This window comes from Lactuca serriola, chromosome 6 (genome assembly GCF_051521515.1).
Source record: "Lactuca serriola cultivar US96UC23 chromosome 6, Lser_US96UC23_V15, whole genome shotgun sequence".
Lineage (NCBI taxonomy): Eukaryota > Viridiplantae > Streptophyta > Magnoliopsida > Asterales > Asteraceae > Lactuca > Lactuca serriola.
The window spans coordinates 23812008-23832421 of NC_136413.1; the positions used below are offsets into that span (position 1 = coordinate 23812008).

The 20414-nt window shown below is 34.0% G+C and overlaps 2 protein-coding genes across 4 annotated transcripts; one reads left to right on the plus strand and one right to left on the minus strand.

The window, feature by feature from the left end:
* The first annotated feature begins 3390 nt into the window (after positions 1–3390).
* Positions 3391–6047, plus strand: TRM9 (RNA-binding (RRM/RBD/RNP motifs) family protein). 3 transcript variants are annotated; one of them, XM_079006790.1, is made up of 8 exons: positions 3391–3527; positions 4130–4436; positions 4515–4616; positions 4759–4845; positions 4922–5047; positions 5145–5387; positions 5540–5605; positions 5744–6047. In XM_079006790.1, exons 2-8 carry the CDS (start codon positions 4134–4136, stop codon positions 5798–5800), a joined length of 984 nt encoding a protein of 327 aa, XP_078862916.1. In that variant the 5' UTR covers positions 3391–3527; positions 4130–4133; the 3' UTR covers positions 5801–6047. The 3 variants fall into 3 exon arrangements, with proteins under 3 accessions (XP_078862916.1, XP_078862915.1, XP_078862914.1); XM_079006789.1 differs by having other exon boundaries at positions 3409–3587; XM_079006788.1 differs by lacking the exon at positions 3391–3527 and adding an exon at positions 3629–3954.
* Positions 6048–9671: 3624 nt separating this feature from the next.
* Positions 9672–11042, minus strand: LOC145058451 (N-terminal acetyltransferase A complex catalytic subunit NAA10-like). The gene is made up of 2 exons (XM_079006357.1): positions 10609–11042; positions 9672–10125 (listed from the first exon to the last, which is right to left on the minus strand). The coding sequence occupies exons 1-2, from the start codon at positions 10906–10908 to the stop codon at positions 9874–9876; spliced, it is 552 nt and encodes a 183-aa protein (XP_078862483.1). The 5' UTR covers positions 10909–11042; the 3' UTR covers positions 9672–9873.
* Positions 11043–20414: the final 9372 nt, after the last annotated feature.

Here is a 20414-nt window from a genome sequence, read left to right on the forward strand (position 1 = left end):
CATTTAACCATATATATTCTTAGACCTATGTAGGAACATAGTTAACCTGTGTGTAACTATGTATGGAAGATTAACAACGACAATTGAGCATTTTTATTCATTTTATGCCTTAAAATGAATAAGAAATAGCTTCAAAATTCAAATCATATACATGCCTTTAAAATAAAAGATTAAAAATGGTCATGGGACTTAAATCCACAATAGATCCTAGTCAAGGAAATATTTCAAAAGCAAAACACAACATGGACATATGACAACGAGTGGTTACAAGAAATGATGATGAAGTTTAACAACTTAAGTTCCATTAAGCTCGTAAACGACACTTAAACCACATTATCATTAACCAAGTCTTATATACTACTCTAAGAAGAGATACAATAAGAATGTGGGGATATAGTAAAAAATAAGAACAAAGCTCGCCTATAAAAAGTATGCAATTGGTTCACTTACTTTAATGGGAAAAAAATCAAAACTCATTTAACCAGTCAGCAAACAGATTTCATGTACCTCTAAGTTGAGGTGCACAAAATAAACTGAATGTTTTTCATATCCGGGGTTATAAGATATCTACGGTATATGGTCCGACCAATCGAATATATTTAAAGTATGAAACTGAAGTATAATCTTGAATCAAATATATATTTAGGGGCAGGGCGTAGCTACCCATTGCTAAGGTAGGTCCTAGGACCTATCTTTTTTCTTTTTTAATACAACAATTATATACAAAAAAACAGAACTACCTTATTTTTATCAAAAGACTTATATTTTCATATTTTTTTCTGTTTTATTAATATAAGGAATCATTTTAATTTTGGTTCTAGATTCGCCACTTTTTAGGGGTATTTAGGATATTTTGTCTAGCCTTAAAGTCCTTTTTATAAAAGAATTTTTTGCAAAAGATCTTTTTCCAAAAGTAGATGTTTAAAGAGTCCTATTTATTTGACTCCAACTATTATGAGTTTTCAGCTTTTTCAAACATTAGGGATTGTAATTGCTTACTTTTTAATTTCATCTATTTTTACAATTACAGTCACTACCTCGAAGTCATTCTTACTTTTTCAATTTTTTTTTGAATGTGAGTGTCTTGTTGATACTAAAACTTATTTCATTTCATCCGGCAATAAATGAGCATCTGGATTATCATTTTTTTAAAAAAATAATAATAAACCATCATATTTTTATTTATATAAAATCCAAACATTATTAACATAAAAATACACAGACTGCAAATTATGGATTATCATTTGAATGCTTTTAGTTGATAGTGACTTTTGTACATAAATTATATATAAGTACTTTATAATATATTTATAAAAAATGATTTTTATAAATTGTATATAAAAAATATAAAAGCTGTTTTATTTTAAATGTTTGATAACATAAAAAATTACCTCATTAAATTTATTTTAGTAAAATTTGTGGTTAAATAGATTTAAGTAAAATTTGTAATTTGTATATTAAAAAAATGTTTCATCATTACTCCATAATTAATTAATAATTGCAAAAAAATGATAAAGTAAAAAAGTTGTCATTATATTATAGGGAAATCTCCAGAAAAGTTCCAAAATTTTAGTTTAATTTATGATAAAGTCCCAAACTAAATTTTGTTTACAGAAAAACATAGAATACCGGTTAAAACTTCGAAAAAAACCCTTTCCTTTAGCCGGTATTTTGTCTTTTTTCGTTAGTTTGCTTAAAATTTTGGGACTTTTCCGGAAACTACCTGATAACCAAAATATTGAAACTTTTCTGAAAATTACCACGGAATTAATGGATATTATTATTAACAAATCATTTATAAACATAACAAATATTTTTATTATAAAAAAGAAAATACACTTGTTGCTAATTTCTAGGAATAATTTGGTGGTCTAAGTACTCCTTTATTGCTTATTGACCACATCAAACTCTCTATGTTCCTCCTATGCATCGTTGTGGGTATGATGGTGAGATGTACTCAGTGAGTGTTCTTCTAATGTTGGAGTTCCTCTTATGTTATTTAACCTAACTACCACCCAACATCCATACCTCACACGGTAACAACCATAGGCTAACACACATCTATCAAATGTGAAAAAGTGAATCATGAATGATAGTTTATATGGAAAAAAAGTGTAGGATGATTATCTATTTAAATTGTCATTCATAGTTTATTTTTCACTGTGTTTGTAATTTGATGGTTGTTACTGAATAATGTATGGAGATTAGGTGGTATTTACGTTAAAGAACATAATGAAAGATCTATATGTTCAAGAATCATTATGTAATAATATTTTCTAATAACATGTGATCCTATAGTGTCACACTTAATAGAAAATAGACACTTATTGATTGTGTATTAATAAATATTATCAACTCTTGTATTTAATTGAAGAAACGTACATAGTACATCTCATTATGACACTCACAACGATACATAGGAGGAACATAAGGAGTTTAAAGTGGTTAACAAACAATAGACCTAGTCGACCATTCTATTCCTAGAAATTAGAAACAAATGTATTTCCTTTGTTTATAATATAAAAATATTTTTTATGTTTATAAATGATTTGTTAATAATAATATCCATTAATTCCATAGTAATTTTCAGAAAAGTTCTAATATTTTGGCTATCGGGTAATTTTCAAAAAAATCCTAATATTTTGAGCAAACTAGCGAAAAATGACAGAATACCGGTTAAATCTACGAAACCAGCCAAAAAGGGTTTTTCGAAGTTTTAGCCGGTAGTTTGTGCTTTCTATAAACAAAATTTAGTTTGGGACTTTTCCATAAATTGGACTAAAATTTTAGGACTTTTCTGGAGATTTCCCTACATTATAATTATAATATTTAAGAAAAAAAAAGTTTAATGATTACGGGGTCATTTTAGACAGTAAAGAAGGTCTAATTAGATCGACCCATATTTAAAATGTGTGTTGATGGAAAAAAACAAAAGTTATTTTTCAAAATACACAAAAGTCTCAAAAGTCAGATTTTGTGACTTGAATCAACTTCTTTTCTCTTGCACAAAAGTTGTTTTCAAAAGATCTTTTTAACTTTTCATATATTTTTTCAACTTTTTTGACTTTTTGGAAAAATAAAAAATCAAAAGTTAGTTTTTATCCCAAACACCCTCTTATATCTATAATATGAAACTGAATTTTTTTATTTGAAAAGAAACCAATAAAATCTATATACAAAAACCGAAAATCTTCAGAAAACCTGGATAGATTGATCCGCCTTATTATTCAGATTTGATAATTACGAACCAAAATTTTTGGAAGGGATTATCAGAATCCGAAATGGAAATTTTCCAATTTTATCGGATCCAGATAAAATAATCCGGGTTTTATCCACCTGTCTCTAGGCCCAGGACTACGACTTTAGCCCAACGTACTATGAAACTTGAAACTTGAAAGAAGTCATGAAACTGGAAGTATCAACTGACTATCTCATCGGAAGGCCCAAAAAGAGATTACCTGCATACAGATATCGCCGGTGGGAGGAACGGAGGAGGAGCAGCTGCCTCATGTTTTAACGCCGAGAAGGTTCTAAATTTTTGAGCTCTGACCACAATTTTTCGTTTTTGATAACGCAAGCGCCTGCAGGTTTGAGATTCTCTCACAAGCTAATTGATTTTGAATTAATAGGTGACTTTTAAGAACTATTTTAGACTTTTAGTCTCAAACTGGAATCCTGTCTTATTTGCTTCCATTCAGTGATTTTCTTCACCTTGTTTGTTTCTTCGCGTTTCCCATTTGTTGTATATTATTTTTTTTCTGACTTGATTGAAATCCGTGGGGGGAGATAGTGGTTCCATTAGCATTGACCCTAATCCCGACCTTTTTTCTGATAATTGTATGCTTTCTATTTCTTGTTCAGATCATTAGGTTCCAGTCTTATGGCAATAAAAATTGGAAATACTTTTTTACTGATGCATTGTGCAACTCCTTCAATTCTACAATTTTGTCTAAAGTAAATCCATGCCCCCGAGTTTACCAAACGTAGTTACTTGTATACTTGATCTTTGTAAATTCGAGAATATGGAATCTATTCAAGGAAGAAAAACAGACTGCATTGTTTTCCTACAAAAAAGAAAACTATCCTATTAGAATTCTTAAAACTGAGTTACGTTCTTAATCATTTGCAGATTAATGGGGTTGCCAAAATTTACACGACCTAGGGGACATGATGATGAATTATGTTGTAACCTTTATGTTGCCAACTGTGGTCCAGCTGTTGGACTTACTATAGATTCTATCACATCAGCATTCAGTAAATTTGGAACAGTAAAAGGAGTATACCCTGCTGATGAGAGTGGCTCTCGTGTTATTGTCTGTTATTATGATGAAAATTCTGCCCAATCAGCACTTAAAGCATTGGACAGGTGTCCATGTCCTGATCTTGGTGGTCGTTCTCTTCACATCCTTTACTCTGTGCAAAGACCACAATTGCAGGTATTCACAATTAATGTTTCCATAATTCCAACAAATGTATTATGAATGGATCTTAAAGATTGCCAATTTTGTTGATAGGTTGTGGCTACTGATTCAGTTGAGGTGTGTTTAGAAGCATCAGAGTTGAATATTCCTGGCATCTACTTGATTCATGACTTTGTTTCAGCTCAAGAAGAGGAGGTGAATGATCCTTACTTAATTTGTATATATAAATATAGGGCTAAATGCAAAAAAAAGCAGCCTACTTCCTTTTCTTTCTATTAGGGATTAAACCTTCAGTTTTTTGATCAAAGCACTTTACTTTTCTATTTTACATTTTCAGCAATTACTTGCTGCTGTTGATGAGAGGCCTTGGCATAGTCTTGCAAAGAGAAGGGTTCAACACTACGGTTATGAGTTTTGTTATGATGTGAGTTGTACAAATATTTATTTTTAATTGCTTAAAAGTTGTCATGAAATAATGTTTATAATCTTTACGGGTGTAGATAAGGAATGTTAATACACAACATCGATTGGGTAACCTTCCATCATTTGTTGATTGTATACTTGAAAAAATTCCTGTCTTTAAGAAGCTTGATGAAGCTGCAGATGTATCATTAGACCAATTAACGGTAATTTTTACTAGTATATAATAAGTAAATAACTGCTATGAAGCCCTTGTGTTGTGTTCCCATTTTTTGTAATGATTTATAAAGTTTTAAATTACAGGTAAATGAATACCCAACGGGTGTGGGTTTATCCCCACATATAGATACCCATTCAGCATTTGAGGGATCAATTTACAGCCTTTCTTTATCAGGGCCTTGCATTATGGAGTTTAGAGGGTCTGATGATAGAGATAAGGAAAGGTCAAATTCTAGAAGAAGGGCAATTTATCTGCCTCCTCGATCAATGTTGTTGCTTTCTGGAGAGGGAAGATATGCTTGGCAACATTATATTCCACACCATAAGGTACATCTTGCAAGATTTCAGTTTTTTATTAATTTGCATGTTCTTGTGATATGATTCTACTATGTAACTTTAAATTTTGTTGTGTGTTATAGTCATTAAGTAGGCTGAGAATCTTAATTGTTGGATATTTTCCTTGACAATTTGTATGGTAGGTTGACAAGGTGAAGGATGCCGTGATTAGAAGGGGTTCAAGAAGAGTATCCTTCACATTTCGCAAGGTATGTCAACTATAACCATCCATTGACATGTGTAAAAAGACTTGAACGCCCTTCTGCTCATCCTCATGGTGAATTTGAAACGTGATCATAATATTGTTGTTGGATGTTAGTAGAAATGTTTTATGTTTGTTTGTGTAGGTGAGAAAAGGACCATGCCAATGTGATTACTCTCAGTTCTGTGATTCTCAAAGCTAAAACCAGAGATTAGGAAGCAAAGCCTTATGGATGTTCATGTTACTATATCATTCATTCAAGATCCAACCTTTGATGCTTAGTTGTTAACCATAACAACACTTCCAGATTACATGAGGATTTGAGCCAATGTCACACTCGGGTATAATACTTGTATGTTTTGATTTTAGTGGAGATGTCAATGGCAAATGCTTACAACCTTTTCATGTTCATTATTTCATTACCAAGTCACCAAGGGGTGGTTTCTATTGCTTGTTGTACATTGATTTTACTTCAGCCTTCACTCTGGGATTGCTCCCAATTAACCAAGCAAAACCGACATAAATAAATTTACATCTTAAAACAAATTATTTTACATGTAAGTTATCCCGGCGTAATATTTTAATGACAACATGAGGCTCTACCAACAATCGACACACATGTTAATGGGACAAAAACACTAACTTTTTGTCCCTTTAAAAAAGGTGGGACAAATGACAAACTTTGTAACTTTTTTGTTTCATCCAAAAAGGTGGAATAAAGAATGTAACACATGCCAATAAGACAAAATTGTGACGGTTGACTGGTGTCGGTAGGTTCCATCCAAAAAGGTTAGGACAAGACGACTAATATCAATGAGACAAAAATATTGGATCCACCATATGTATTGAATTTGTAATATATTTAAATGATTTGTTGATTTAATCCATCTGATCGATCTATTTAACTCATATATATATATATATATATATATATATATATATATATATATATATATATATATATATATATATATATACATTCGGTCCATCTATATACTCTATTTAATCGACTAATCGACCTTATTCGTCTAATAAGTGAATCATTCATCAATTCTATTGATCCAACCATATAATCCATATATTTATTGTATCCATCAAATATGTAAAACCTTGAGTGTTACCATTAAACAACATACAACCATAGCAAACAAATATGAATTACATTGATACCAATATTAAAGAACTTAACAAATTCCATTACATTTATCATGACACATCATTTAGCTTCTATCAGACAGCATTCTATCCTTGCATATAACCTGAGATACATGGCATTAAAAAGAGATATGTAAGACAATAATGTCTCATGAGCTATGCAGATTTATGACCCGAAACATTTATCATATTTTCATCAAAAACATTTCATCTTTGCAAAACATATTCTAAATAGATATTTTCCACATTTTGCTCCATATCAAAACATTTCATTAGTCATAAGATAACTCAAAAGACATTTTTTTCACATTTCATTCTTCTTTCATTAAGGGATAATTCTGGTGTGAACCGTTGCCATTTTTATACATAGGGCCTAGCAATATCCCCAAGTTCATACCAAGGTGGAAAGAACAAAATCAGTCCACCAAGGTATCATTTCCATTAGGCAATCTATCTTGTGAAGGGGTGGCGTCACCCCGATAGATTCTTCTGTATCCTGTTACGAGGATATCATAGTTTGAGCAATATGATGATCCATAAGCTTAAATGAAGGTTTAATTAGTCTAGTTTTTTATTATACATTCTAAAACTCTCATAATTTGTTCCTAATTCATTGAATACTTATGTGTATGTTGTTAAGTACATAAAACCACAATCAATCCCATTGTAAGTGTTTAATTTAGCTATGGAATCCTCACTTCCACCATTACACTTCAAATGCTCATAAACACTCCATTGAAAGGGTTAAGAGTTCACATTGTTCAAGAACACTTTTCAACCTATATGACTTACCCCTTAAAGCATTTAATACATCATTGGGTGTTGTAAAGTGCATAAAACATGCTCTAACCCAATCTAATCCCATACTAATCTCTTAACAACAAAGGATTATCCAATTCCATTGCAAATTCCCAAAATGCCCTTATAATCAAATACTCCATAAATTCAACTGAAGATCATTCAAGTCTTCATGATTTGCATTTAAATCATATTATTAGTATCAACCCATGTTTTTTAGTATCATATACTCATCAAATGATCAACTACAAGGGAATCTATCTTTTTCATCACTATTTCCTCCAAAACAACACAAATCCATATTTACATTTGATTCTACCATCATTGATGAATTTGAGCATTCCCATTGGATTTGTTGCTAACAAATAAATAGGTTATAGAAACCAATCTCATTTCATCATCAATTGTATTATCCCCAATTTAGATTTCTAGGGTTCATAAAGCTTTTTATCAAAATCATCAAATCCATTAATGAGATGATTGGATTGAGATTAGAACCATAGAAACCACTTAAGGGAGGTTAGAAAACCAAACCCTAATAATTGTATCTCATAAAATTCAACATTGGTGTTTTACCCACTTCACAAGATCGATCTATAGACTAAGGTGGGAAGAAATTATACATTATAAGCCTTTGTTCCTTCCTTTCTTTGCTTGGATGTTTCAATTCCTCACTTGAATCAAGCCTAGGCAGAGAAGGGATGAAGAATTGCCATTAGAGAGGTTTTTTTAGAGCTCAAACTCTTTCTTCCTACATAAGAAAAGAGTGTGTGCATCTTATTTCTCACTTTTTCACACTTGGTCCCTCAAGTTTATATCTTTTGGTCAAAATCCCCCAAACCTCAATATTTGTGATTTTAACTCAAGTTTTGACATAAAAAGTCTTTCATCCATTATATATCTTTTGTAGTCCATTCCATTAGTTGAATCAACCCTTTGGTCAACTTACTTTGCCAACTTTACACTTTTGGCCATTTAATTTTAAAATGTTACTATTTTCATTTCTAACTTCATAAACTTCATATCAACTAATGATATGATTATCCCTTGATGATTTAACTATATAAATAATTTTTCATTTATTTACTTTATTACTTTAAGAATCTAGTCTTAAATTTTAAGCTGGTACATTATCCTTCTAATTTGATGGATCGACCGGATTTTTAGGATGGGTAGATTCAATGGATATATTTGATGGATTTGATAGATAGATTAGATAGGTTAATCATACTAATGGATTAATTTTATGGATCTAAATAGATGGATTGAGTGGATAGATTTAGAACAGATGGGTAGAAGGATCAAATTATTGAATGGATTACATGGAACATTCGATTAGATGAATCGATAGTTGATTAGTCGAATGCATAAATTGGATGGACGGATTACGGCTTGGAGAATGGGCAATTGACCGATTAGGTGGGTGGATCAAATGGACAAATTAGATGGACCATATTGATGGATGAACTGGTGAGTGAACGGATAGAATGGAGCATTGGATGGATTGATGAATTAATAAATAGAATGGAGCAATGGACGGATTGGTGAATTAATAAATGATGGATTTATGAATTAATAAATAGAATGGGGCAATGGATGGATCCGGTGTACATGGGGATAGATGGATGGCTAAATTGATGTATTGAGTAAATGGATCATATGGATGGATGGAATCGGATCAAATAGATCAACAAATAGATGGATGACACGATTGATTAGATGGACCAAATAGAGATAGACTGGTGTAGTGGATAGACAGGCCAATTAGATAGGTTAGATGGACCCATTAGACGGAATATATGAATGGATTGCCTGGATGCATCAAGAGGTGGATTAGATGAATGGGTCATATGGGCATATCAAAATGGTCATATAGATTCATTAGATAAATCAAATGAATTTGATCAATTAGATAGATGGTGAGCAAGGATCCACATAAGCCCCATGACAAAAACAAATTGTAGTACATTTGGTATCCATGAGACCCACCGAAAAAGGTGGGACATGGATTCACTCTCAATCACTCATCTGCAAAAGATGTCTTCTCCTCAACAACATCACAAATAAATTTACATCCATGTTAAACACACCACCACAAAACATATTAGTAAAGGACTCAGTTTCAGCAAGAAACCACAACATTATCAGCTTTTTTATTGAAAAACATATGGCACCAAACCAACACTAACAATAAAAAATGCACATTAGCATAAAGTTCCTCGACAGCTTGCCTGCCTCAAATTCAAATACCAAGTGTACAGAAACAAGTGACTCTGCAATCATGACAACCATCCTTTTACAACTAAATCATACCTTCCTTCTTCATTCAGCTTTTGCATCTCCAGAGCAGCAACCACCAGCATGATGGTGGTGATGATGGTGCTGATGTTGATGTTGATGCTGATGCTGATTCTTCCCCTTCAACTGCTTCCTCATATCATATGCATCCTCTCCATCTGCATAATACTTTGCCTCTATGTCATGGATCTGGTATCCAAGTGTCTCTGTGTACAAATGGAACGCTGCACGGTTACTCTTCCTCACGTGCAGTGACACATACTCCGCACCAAACACCTAGTATTCACAACACAATATAATACATAAATCACTCACATATAATGGAGAAACACATCAAGGTACGATTATACAGACCTGTGTGTACTTGTAATCACAAGAAAACTTAACTCGATTCCAGAAAGCATAATCAAAGTATAATACTATACTTGTAAAACGCACTAAATTTCACTACAGATATAAATATAATAAATGATGTGTCGTTTCTTCTGTTATTTGATCTTCAGAGTTCAGATGGAAGGAATGTTCAATTGTATAAATGCCAAAACAAAAAATAACATGATTCGTTGATTTAGAGCTCACAGGAATCTAGAAGACAGTTTTACTAACAGATGCGATCAAATAGGATGTTAATTGAACACCTAGGTATGTACAGAAGCCCTACGTATAAAACCTAAAGCGAAACAATAAAGATCAAGTATGATCGAATTTATTGGAATTGAACACAAAGAAAAAATTAAATCTGAATTTGAAAAAACGAACCTGTTCCATGGCGTTCTGTGAAGCGGTCATGAGCTTTGTCGCAAGCCCTAACTTACGGTGCGTACGGAGAACGGCGAGGGAAGTGATGTGGCCGTGACACTCCGTGGTCTCTTCTTCCATCTTGGCAAGCACGTATCCAACGATCTTTCCGCCGTAATCCTCGGCGACGTGGAGGAGCTGGGGCCAAGAGAGGATGTGATAGAAGTAGTATTTCATTTGGTAGTTCTCAGGGAGACAGAAGAGGTTGCAGGCCTGCATTGCAAACAGGTCATCCATCGTTGCTTTGCGTATGCACACCATTATTGCTCTGCGAATGGATGGAGAATATGGTATGGTTTTCGGCGTTCGCGAGAAGACGATAGATAGATGATGGGTTAGGTTAGGTTAGCGTCGTAGACACTAGAGATATATGGATTGGGAACGATAAAGGACGAAGAGGGCCAAATGAATATAAATTAATTTGGTTTTGGAAATTTATAAATAAAAGCGAAATCATATTTTGGGCTGGTTTACCAAGTATTTTTAAATAAATTTTTTTATATAAAAATTTGAAAAACCATTAAAATGCTGCATTTTGATATTTTTCCGGTCTGAGTAAGAGATTAATTAAATTAATTAGAGTCTATTTCGTAAAATGATCTAAAATATTACTGATTTTTTTGCAAAAACCAACATATTATAACTATTTTGTAAATTAATCCAAAATACATATGGAAAACATTTGTATATACTTTTACATCTTAAAAAACGTTTTTAAAGTTTTTTTCTCATTTAAACATATTTATACGTATTATTAAATACATGTATAAAATATTTAAATAAAAAAAAAACTTTAAAAACGTTTTTAATACATGTAAAGATAAGTTTTTTTTATACATTTTTAAATGTTTTTACACATGTAATGATGTGTTTTTTATGATACGAAGATTATATAACTTCTGTGAAGATGGTGATGAATATTGATACGAAGATAGTCATAACGTTAAGCTTTTTGAAGATTGATATTTTTATGTCCCCATACTTAAGCATAAGTATTTGAGGAGTTTGGTGGCTGACATTGATTCGTGTGTTACTGATATTTTTATGCCCCCATACTTAAGCATAAGTCTTTGAGGAGTGTGGTGGCTGACATTGATCCGTGTGTTACTAATTCGAGTTTTGTTTAGGTCCAGTGGATCTCGTTAAAAGTTAATTGTTTTGCTTGGCGGTTGCTTAAGAACAAGATTCCTCTTTCTTCGAATCTTATTAGGAGGGGAGTGCAGGTTGCTTCGAATTTATATTGTTTCTGCAACATGAATATCGACTATGTCGATCACGTTTTCTTTGGATGTAACTTTGCTAAAGTAATTTGGAATTGGTTGGTTTCGTGGTCGTCTATCTTTCCCCATATTTCGGTCAATATAAGTGATCTGCTCTTGTTGCTCGACTCTCCTCTTCGTAACAAAAGGTTTTCCCTCCTTAGGCTTTCGATGGTCTCTGTGGCTTATATGGAAGGCTAGAAATTAGCTCATTTTCAAGAAAGTTAGAGTGAGCCCCTTAAAGATTGTGGATAACATTCAAAGCTTCACTTTTAATTGGATTAATAATAGGTCTATTTTTGAGAACATTGATTGGCATCAATGGTGTTGTTCTCCTTTGCTAAATTGTTTCTTGTAATTCTTTGTTCTAGCATCTTGCTAGTTTTGTTTTTTCTTTAATATACCGTCGCCATTCTAAAAAAACCTTAAGTATGGTCTTGTATATTCGTCCTACCTTTCTAGTCTATAAACAAAGGGGTTAGGAGTTGTTCAAAAGTGTGTCTTGTACTCCCATATGTTCAATCTAGGGGTGGCAATCCTCGTCCCAACTTGTAACCCAATACGAACCTGACACGAAAATAAACGGGTTTGGGTTGAGATTTCTGACTCACCAACCCACTAACCCGTTTATTTCATTGGTTGTGTTGGGTTAGCTATGTTTATTAAATAAATAAATAAACAAATAAATGAATAAATAGTAGTCCTAAAATCAATAATTATATAGCAAGGTGTTGGTCTTGAGGAGTTAACTGTCATAGTTTTAGAAGTTGGGGGGTTAAAAGTGTAAGTTCCGAGATTTATTTTGTAAAGATTTTTAGAAGACAGGGGGTGTTTAGTAAGTATGGACTTGATATGAAAGGATTTATGGAAGCAGGGACTAAAGAGTAAATTCGGGACCTAAGTTGAAAAGGTTTTGGTAGAGGATGGGCCATTTGGTAACATAATGACTTCAATTGAAAACAATTCATAGAGGGAGGGGTTGCTTGGTAAATTTCGGACTTGATATATAATGGATTTCAGAATGTGGGGTTAAATGGTAAATTATGGACTTCTTTTGGAAAGATTCTTATGGGGGAGGGACCATTACTGTCATTATGGGGTGAAGTTTCGTAATACCGGGTATATAACCCTAGCACCACTGGTTATCAAACCCTAACCCTAGCCGCAACACACCAGCCGCCACCCTTATCCCTCCACTCCTCCAGCCGCCATATTGCCACCATGATCCCCGGATACCGCTGATGCATCGCCGACGTCGAAGCTGAGAACAACTGTTGCATTCATTCCGTTGAAGACCGCCGACGAGGTTTCATGACGTCCGTTGCCACCCTCCTCCGTCATCATCTATTTCTGCCTTCTGTCGCTGATGCTGCTATCATTCACTTCATCCTTTCTTCTCCATCAGTTCATTGTTGCTCCGCCATCCACTACTTCGCCATCGAAGCGCCACCACCACAGTCGGGAACCCAGGATAACTTCGTAGTCGCCATTCCGCGGTGGCTGAGGGCGAAACTTGCATTAGGACATCGTTCCATTCGGGTCAACCTTCGTCTCTTCCCATACCCATTGAAAATAGAGCGGTCGTTGGACGCTAGCCTCTTGTTGCCGATGTGAAACGCCGTAAGCGCCGCTGTTGTCGGTTGTTTCGCCCACTGTCGTCGCCACCCACCACAGGTGGGTGTTGGGTTCTCTTTTCAAGCAAAGACACACGTGTATGTCTCTTCTGCTGTTGTGCATGTCGTTTATGGTGTTTTGTTTGGCCGGAGTTCACGAAAAAGCCACCGCACCACCGTGAGGTGGTGGCTGTCACCATGTACCACCACCGACCACCATAATGGTGGATGTGTATGTGTGTTTATCTTAGTGTGTGTGTATGTTATTTGGGATTTTGCATTGTAAATTGTAATCGATGCTAGTATAATCAAGAAAACTCATAACCACCACCGTGAGGTGGCGGCTGTCGCCTCCTGCCGCCACCAGCCGCCGTGTTGGGTGGCGGTGTGTTTTTGCTTATGATTAGTTTGCTTTTGTGATGCTTGGAAATAATTGGACTAGAACAATAACCACCACCGAGAGCCGCCGTGATCCGCCGTTAACCACCACTAACCGAGATGGTAGTGGGTGGTGCCCGACTTATGAAACCCTAGTGGGCCTAATGAAATCCTAATTGATCTAAAGACTTAGATTTTGGGCCTAATTGGGTTGGAAACCTTAATTAGGGTTTATAAAACCCTAAATTTGGATATATGGGTTTAGGAGTGTCGGGACCCGCATTTTGGATGACCGGATTGGGATTGTGTATTAAGCCGACCACACTTTATGATTGACCCAAGAGTGTAACACCCTGATCCTGGTATGTATTTTTATATTGAGTTGTTCATTTTTGCATAGGGACTCGACGAGTTGGGGCCCAAACTCGTCGAGTAGAATGGGTATGGGACACGAGACTTTAAGAGATCTACTCGACGAGTCGAAAGCCTCGACTCGATGAGTAGAGCTGCCAGGGTGAAACCCTATTTTTCAGGGTTTGCACCCCATTTAAACATCTTTTATGGCCTCCACTCCAGACCTCATCACCTCCAAACCATATTCACGAAACCTTAATCGACTTTTGAGTGTTCTTGAGCTATTTTGTGTCACTTTTGTGATTTGAAGCTTGGTGAAGGAAGGAAAGGCTTGGAGATTCAAGAAGAAGGCAGTAGATCTAGAGCTTGGGTTGCATTTCCAGCTTGTTTAAGGTATAAAGCTTATACCTTGGCTTTCCATCACTCAGATCTTCTTTAAGGCTTGCATATTATCATTTTTGGGCCATTTCAAATTCAATTTCGAGATTTGAGTGCATATTAGAGTGATGACTTCAGATCTGGGAACATTAGAGCTCAGGAAGCTTAAAGTTTCCACCTTTATTGAGTTGTGGCCCTATCCCATGCATTAGAACTCCTTTATGGCTTATTTTTGGTGTTCTAGCTTCATAACGCCATGCATGCACATAAAGTTAGCAACTTTACGTGTTATGCTAGCCTAAGGATCCCAGATCTATGGAATGGATGCATTGAACTCAGCAAAAATCGACTGTATGGAATTGGCATATAGGGGACTTGACGAGTTGTTCATGCAACTCGGCGAGTCGGGTCGTGGTTCCCCAACCTTTTTCTGGTTCTGAGTGATGTCATTGATTCTGGGAGATGACTCAGCAAGTTGGACATAGTTCTTGGACCAGAAGATTGAAGAACTCGACGAGTCCTAGGAGGGACCCGACAAGTTATGAGCAAATGTCCTGATTTTGTAAAGGGAGGACTCGACGAGTCCAAGGAAGGACTCGGTGAGTTCAAATGGAAAGACCTGATTTTGTCATAAGGAGAAACTCGGTGAGTTAGAGGGTAACTCGACGAGTCGGATCGCAAATTCGAGGTTCTCTGAATCATGGACCTCGACGAGCTGACGAACCAACTCGGCGAGTTGAGTCAACCAAAATGTTGACTTGGACCATGTCACACCCCCAAACCAAGGATGGCAGAAACGTCTGAGGGAGGATGACTTCATGTATAGTATCATAACAACGAGTATAATAGCGATCAAAGTAAATACAACCATCATAAATATAATTGAGAACGTTACATGGTTTCATATGTTACATGTTTCAAAATCGATTACAATATAATGATAAAATGGTTTTTCCAACGTCGTAGCGTTCCATCCTCAAAACCTGGTAGTTATCTGTTTTCATTGATTACCTGATAATACAAGTAATTTTGAAATTGTGTCAACAATTAAGTTGGTGAGTGCATAAGCTTTTTTATGTAGAATTGAAAACCTTTCGTTGTAAATGTAGTGTATGCTCAAGAAAAATCCAATATTTTCCTTATAAAATGAATTGTAGTCTTAAAACCCAAAGACCAAAAAGTACAAGTATTTTTCCGTACTCATGATAGTGTAGGCAGTTCTAAATAATTAAAACCCTTGTAAATGTAAGAATTCCCGTAAACTATATGTATCGTTGTTTCCCTATGTGAGTTATTATAATTGTGCAATTGACATAGTAAGCATGTTACGATGTACTTCGGGCGTCGGAATGTTTTGACATTTGTCACCCCAGACCTGCCGGTCTAGCTATTGCATGCAACTTAGGTGCGGGATTGTCAGTCCCAATATAGATCTATATACAAGTATCATGCTCTCCCTACAAGAGACTATGGTTATAATACGGGACTTTAACCAATACCCTAAGGAGTACAATGAAGTAACGTCTCACAAATTTGATTCAACGAGTTTACGTGTAGTGTAAATGGAAATCCTTTTTGTAGTGTAAATGGAACATTCCTTAGTATGTTCGTTGTGTTAATGTACCATAAACTATACTTATTATAGTTTATCCTAAATGTTTGTAGTGAATGAAAAATCCTTATGATGAATGACTAATTCTATTTCGTGAAGGTAAACTAACATGAAGTATAATCAAGATGTAGCTAAACATTGTTATACACTTTGCTCAACATGTTACAAATTGTTAATAATCTTGTAGACTGTTTTTATTAGTTTTAACAGTTATGTCATTGTTTTAGAAAAATCATTGTAAGTCGAAAACTAGATCCGTAAACTCTAAGAGTTTAGAAAATGTGTCTAGTTTGTTCATAATTTTTATTATGATTTTTAGAGGTCTCTAACCAGTGTGAAAATGTCCATATTCGCAGACTGGTCCGAAATCGTTGCTGAAATGATAGACATTTTTGTAAAAATCGCCATAAATTGTAGAAAAATCGTATGAACGTGTGCAATTAGTCATTAGAAAGGTATAAACCTGAACTATTTGCATATTGAACATTTTTGAAAAAATATTAAGTTTAAGATGGTAAAAACAGTTTGTGAATGTACCATAACTTTTCTGACGAAAGTTGTTGTTTGAGTTAGAAGATGTGTTGGTGTTGTAACTTGTATCCCCCCTCAAAACTTGAAGAAAACATGAAAATGTAGGAGTATGAACTCACCTTCTGTGATTTCTTGAAGAAGGGAAGGTTGAAGATGAAAAGTTTCAAGGCAAGAACACTTGAAGGATGCTTGAAGATTTGAAGATCCTAAGAACAAATATGTGTATATCTGTGGAAATGATCACGTTTGTGTGAAGGAATGTAGAATATTTAGGAGTAAAATGAAGAACTTACCAAGAATGGGGGAAGAGCTCGAGACTTCCTGGAGAAATTTTTGAGTTTTAGAGAGAGAGAGAGAGAGAGAGAGAGAGAAATGTTTGTTTTTGGAGGAAGAAAATGAGGTTTTATAGGTGAAGATTAAAGATCTATTGAGTGGATTTGGTCAAGGAAAATCTGATGGAGTGTTGAAGAAAGATATTTATTAGACCAGGTAGGATGTTAATAGTGACATAAAGTTGTTTCTTCACGTGCTCATGTCCTGGTGACCAGAAGGTCAAGTGTGCTCTGAACCTGCTTAGGCTCGGGGCAAAGCACTGGTGGAGATTGACGACGGGTTCATATTCTGATGATCATTAGGTTGCTATTATTTGGGAGCAGTTTCGGGATATGTTTCGCACCCGCTACGTTCCGCGCTTGGAACGGGAGCGGCTTGCTCAAGAGTTTTTGACATTGAAACAGGATGGAGAGTCTGTGATGGAGATTACCCGGATGTTCACTGAGAGAGCTATGTTTTGCATGGAGTTTGTGTCAGAGCAGTCTCAGATGACATGTTATCTGAGTATGCTCAAGACGGATATACGACAGTTTGTGGCTACACAACGTTGTGATACTCTCATGGATCTACAGGAAGCCGCGAGGTGGCGTGATTTGGAGATAGAGTTGCAGCTGAAGGAGCATCGTCAGGCACCAACACAGTCTCAGCTGACGCCTAAGCGGTCTAAGACCGCTGATACACGGTCTGGGGTCAGCAGAGCCGTACTTGTTGAAAGTGTGGCAGATTAATTACCGTTTTTTTTAATATGTGAAATATTCTAATAGAATATTACACTGTACATATTCTAATGTAATTTTTAGAATGTTAGATTAATCTACTAGATTTGTCAGATATATAGAATATTCTAATATTCTACTAGAATATGTAAAAAAAAAAAAAAATTTGGAAAATATATATTTCGAAAATAATATTGGAAAAAAAAATTCAAAAATTTTCAATTATTTTGCATTTTAAAAATGTTTTTGTTTATCTACTAAATAAGTGGCTAGGATTGCGTCTTACGGTTTCACAAAATTAGGCCGTCTCTCATGAACCTAACCCTATATATATATATATATGGTTGAGATCGGTTGAGAGTGTTAGTTTCCCGAGAACTAAAAGTGGAGCGTTAAATCAAAACTAATTCATTAAGGGCATGATCGTAATCTTATCGATTTCATTTAATCTTTAATTTTTTGTGTTATTCTACATATTAATAGAAATGTCTAAAACATTACATAATAAATCAAAATTTCGGAATCTTTTTTTAAAAAAGTATTTTTTTTAAAGTGCAGATTTTTTAATTTTTTAAATAAAACATGAATTTTTGAAAAAAAAAATTCAGTTTTTTGCAGATTTTTTTAAAAATAGTATTTTTCAGTTTTTTTTTAAAGTGCACATTTTTTAGTTTTTTATAGAAAACATGAATTTTTGAAAAAAAAATTGAAAACAATATTTTTTTAAAAAAACTGCATTTTTTTAAAATCATTTAAAAATCAATAAAAAACTGGAATATTTAAAAAATACTATATTTTTTTAACAAAAAAAATCAACATTTTTGGTACATTTATGCATATTTTTACAAATGCATATATGCATATTTCATATACTATAATATTTGTAAGAAAATCATAAGAAAACTCATTTTATTTACTAATTTATAAAACAATACAATAAGTATTCTATTCGATACAATATAAAATATAAAAAAAATGCTACAAAATTTCAAAGCATTTTCATGTCTTCGTGTCAATATTTTCATATTTTCTTCAATTTATCATTTTCCATCTCTTTAATATTCACCACAATTTCTTCCAAATCTATAAGAAAATTAAAAAGAATCTGATTGATGCAAAAACACTCACAAAAATATATATGTGATTTACATGTGAATCACATGTAATTCATATGTGAATTGTGAATCACATGTGATTTACATGTAAATCACATATAAATTACATGTTCATATGTAAATCACATATGAATTACATGTGATTCACATGTAAATCACATGTAATTCATATGTGATTTATATGTGCGACACATGTGATTCATATGTGATTTACATGTGAATCACATGTAATTTATATGTGAATTACATGTGAATCACATGTAATTCAGATGTGAATTACATGTGAATCACATGTAATTCATATGTGAATCATAAATGAATCACCAAGTTAGTATGTGAAAAAAGATGTACATGTATATATACCAAGTTAGTAAGCAACTATGTGAAAAAAAATATGTACATGTATAGATACCAAGTTAAAAGAGGTATATCATCGTCCCTCATACGAATCTGATTATTAATTTCATCAGTTTGGAATTTTTAATTTCATGGATAATAAATAAGGATAATAATAATAATAATGCATACTCGTGATCCAGTGAAGATTGCAGGCTCCTTTTCTACTAACTGTGTTGTAGTCATGGGATTGGCTGCGAGCTTTGTGAACAATTTTTTTACCTGATCCACAACATCTTCATGTTTAACAGCTCCTGAGGCAGAAATTACCTGAAAAGATTCATGATTCGTCATACAAGAATTATATGTCACTTTGAAGTACTATGGAGTTTCTGCCCCTGAAGGTTCACTTGCTCAGGTTTGTTAACATTTGATTTGGCTCCATTTACATTTTTATTTACATCTGATTCAGTGATTCACCAGTTGGATTCTGCTTTGAATGTTCTTCTATTTGCAGAGTGTCTGCAATAAGCAAAAGGCAAATGCAATGGGTGCCAGTTTTGTGTATTTACCTGCTGGAGAGAACCTAAAATGGAGGGCTTATTTGCCATAAATTTGAAATTAATGTGTCACATCGACTTACTACATGAAGTAAGCAACCATTTTTTTTTCAATTGATTTGCCATAAATTTTACCTGAATTTGACTATTTGTACATGCGCATATATTCATTCATGCCTTATTTTATTAGATAAAAATGACACAAGATAAAATTAGAAATATGATATAAACAGATTAGGCCAACTTTAAGAATATAAAAGTTAAAATATGATACAAACTTGAGTTTAGTGTTTACTATTTTATATCTTGATAAAAAAAGGGAAATCTACGAAAAAGCCCCAAAGTTTTGCCCCAGTTTATGATTTAGTCCTAAATTAAATTTCATTAATGAAAAAGGACGAGTTACTGGCTATTACACTCACTTTAGTCCTTTGAACCGGTAAACCTTTAATTAGCCGGTTACCCAAGCTTTAAAATCTCTCTTATGCGTTTCTCCTTCTCCCCCCTCTCTTTCTCTCGTTTTATTTGCAGGTGGGTAACCAAAATTGTGAAGATGAACAAGAATATATCTCTATTCTATCG

Coding starts and splice junctions, on each gene's coding strand:
- LOC145058451 (XM_079006357.1), bottom strand. CDS start 10,908: ATGGTGTGCATACGCAAAGCAACGATGGATGACCTGTTTGCAATGCAG. Junction 10,126..10,608: donor CACAGAACGCCATGGAACAG/GTTCGTTTTTTC, acceptor TGTGAATACTAG/GTGTTTGGTGCGGAGTATGT.
- TRM9 (XM_079006788.1), top strand. CDS start 3,881: ATGGCAATAAAAATTGGAAATACTTTTTTACTGATGCATTGTGCAACT. Junction 4,617..4,758: donor TTTCAGCTCAAGAAGAGGAG/GTGAATGATCCT, acceptor TTACATTTTCAG/CAATTACTTGCTGCTGTTGA. Junction 5,388..5,539: donor ATTATATTCCACACCATAAG/GTACATCTTGCA, acceptor TTTGTATGGTAG/GTTGACAAGGTGAAGGATGC.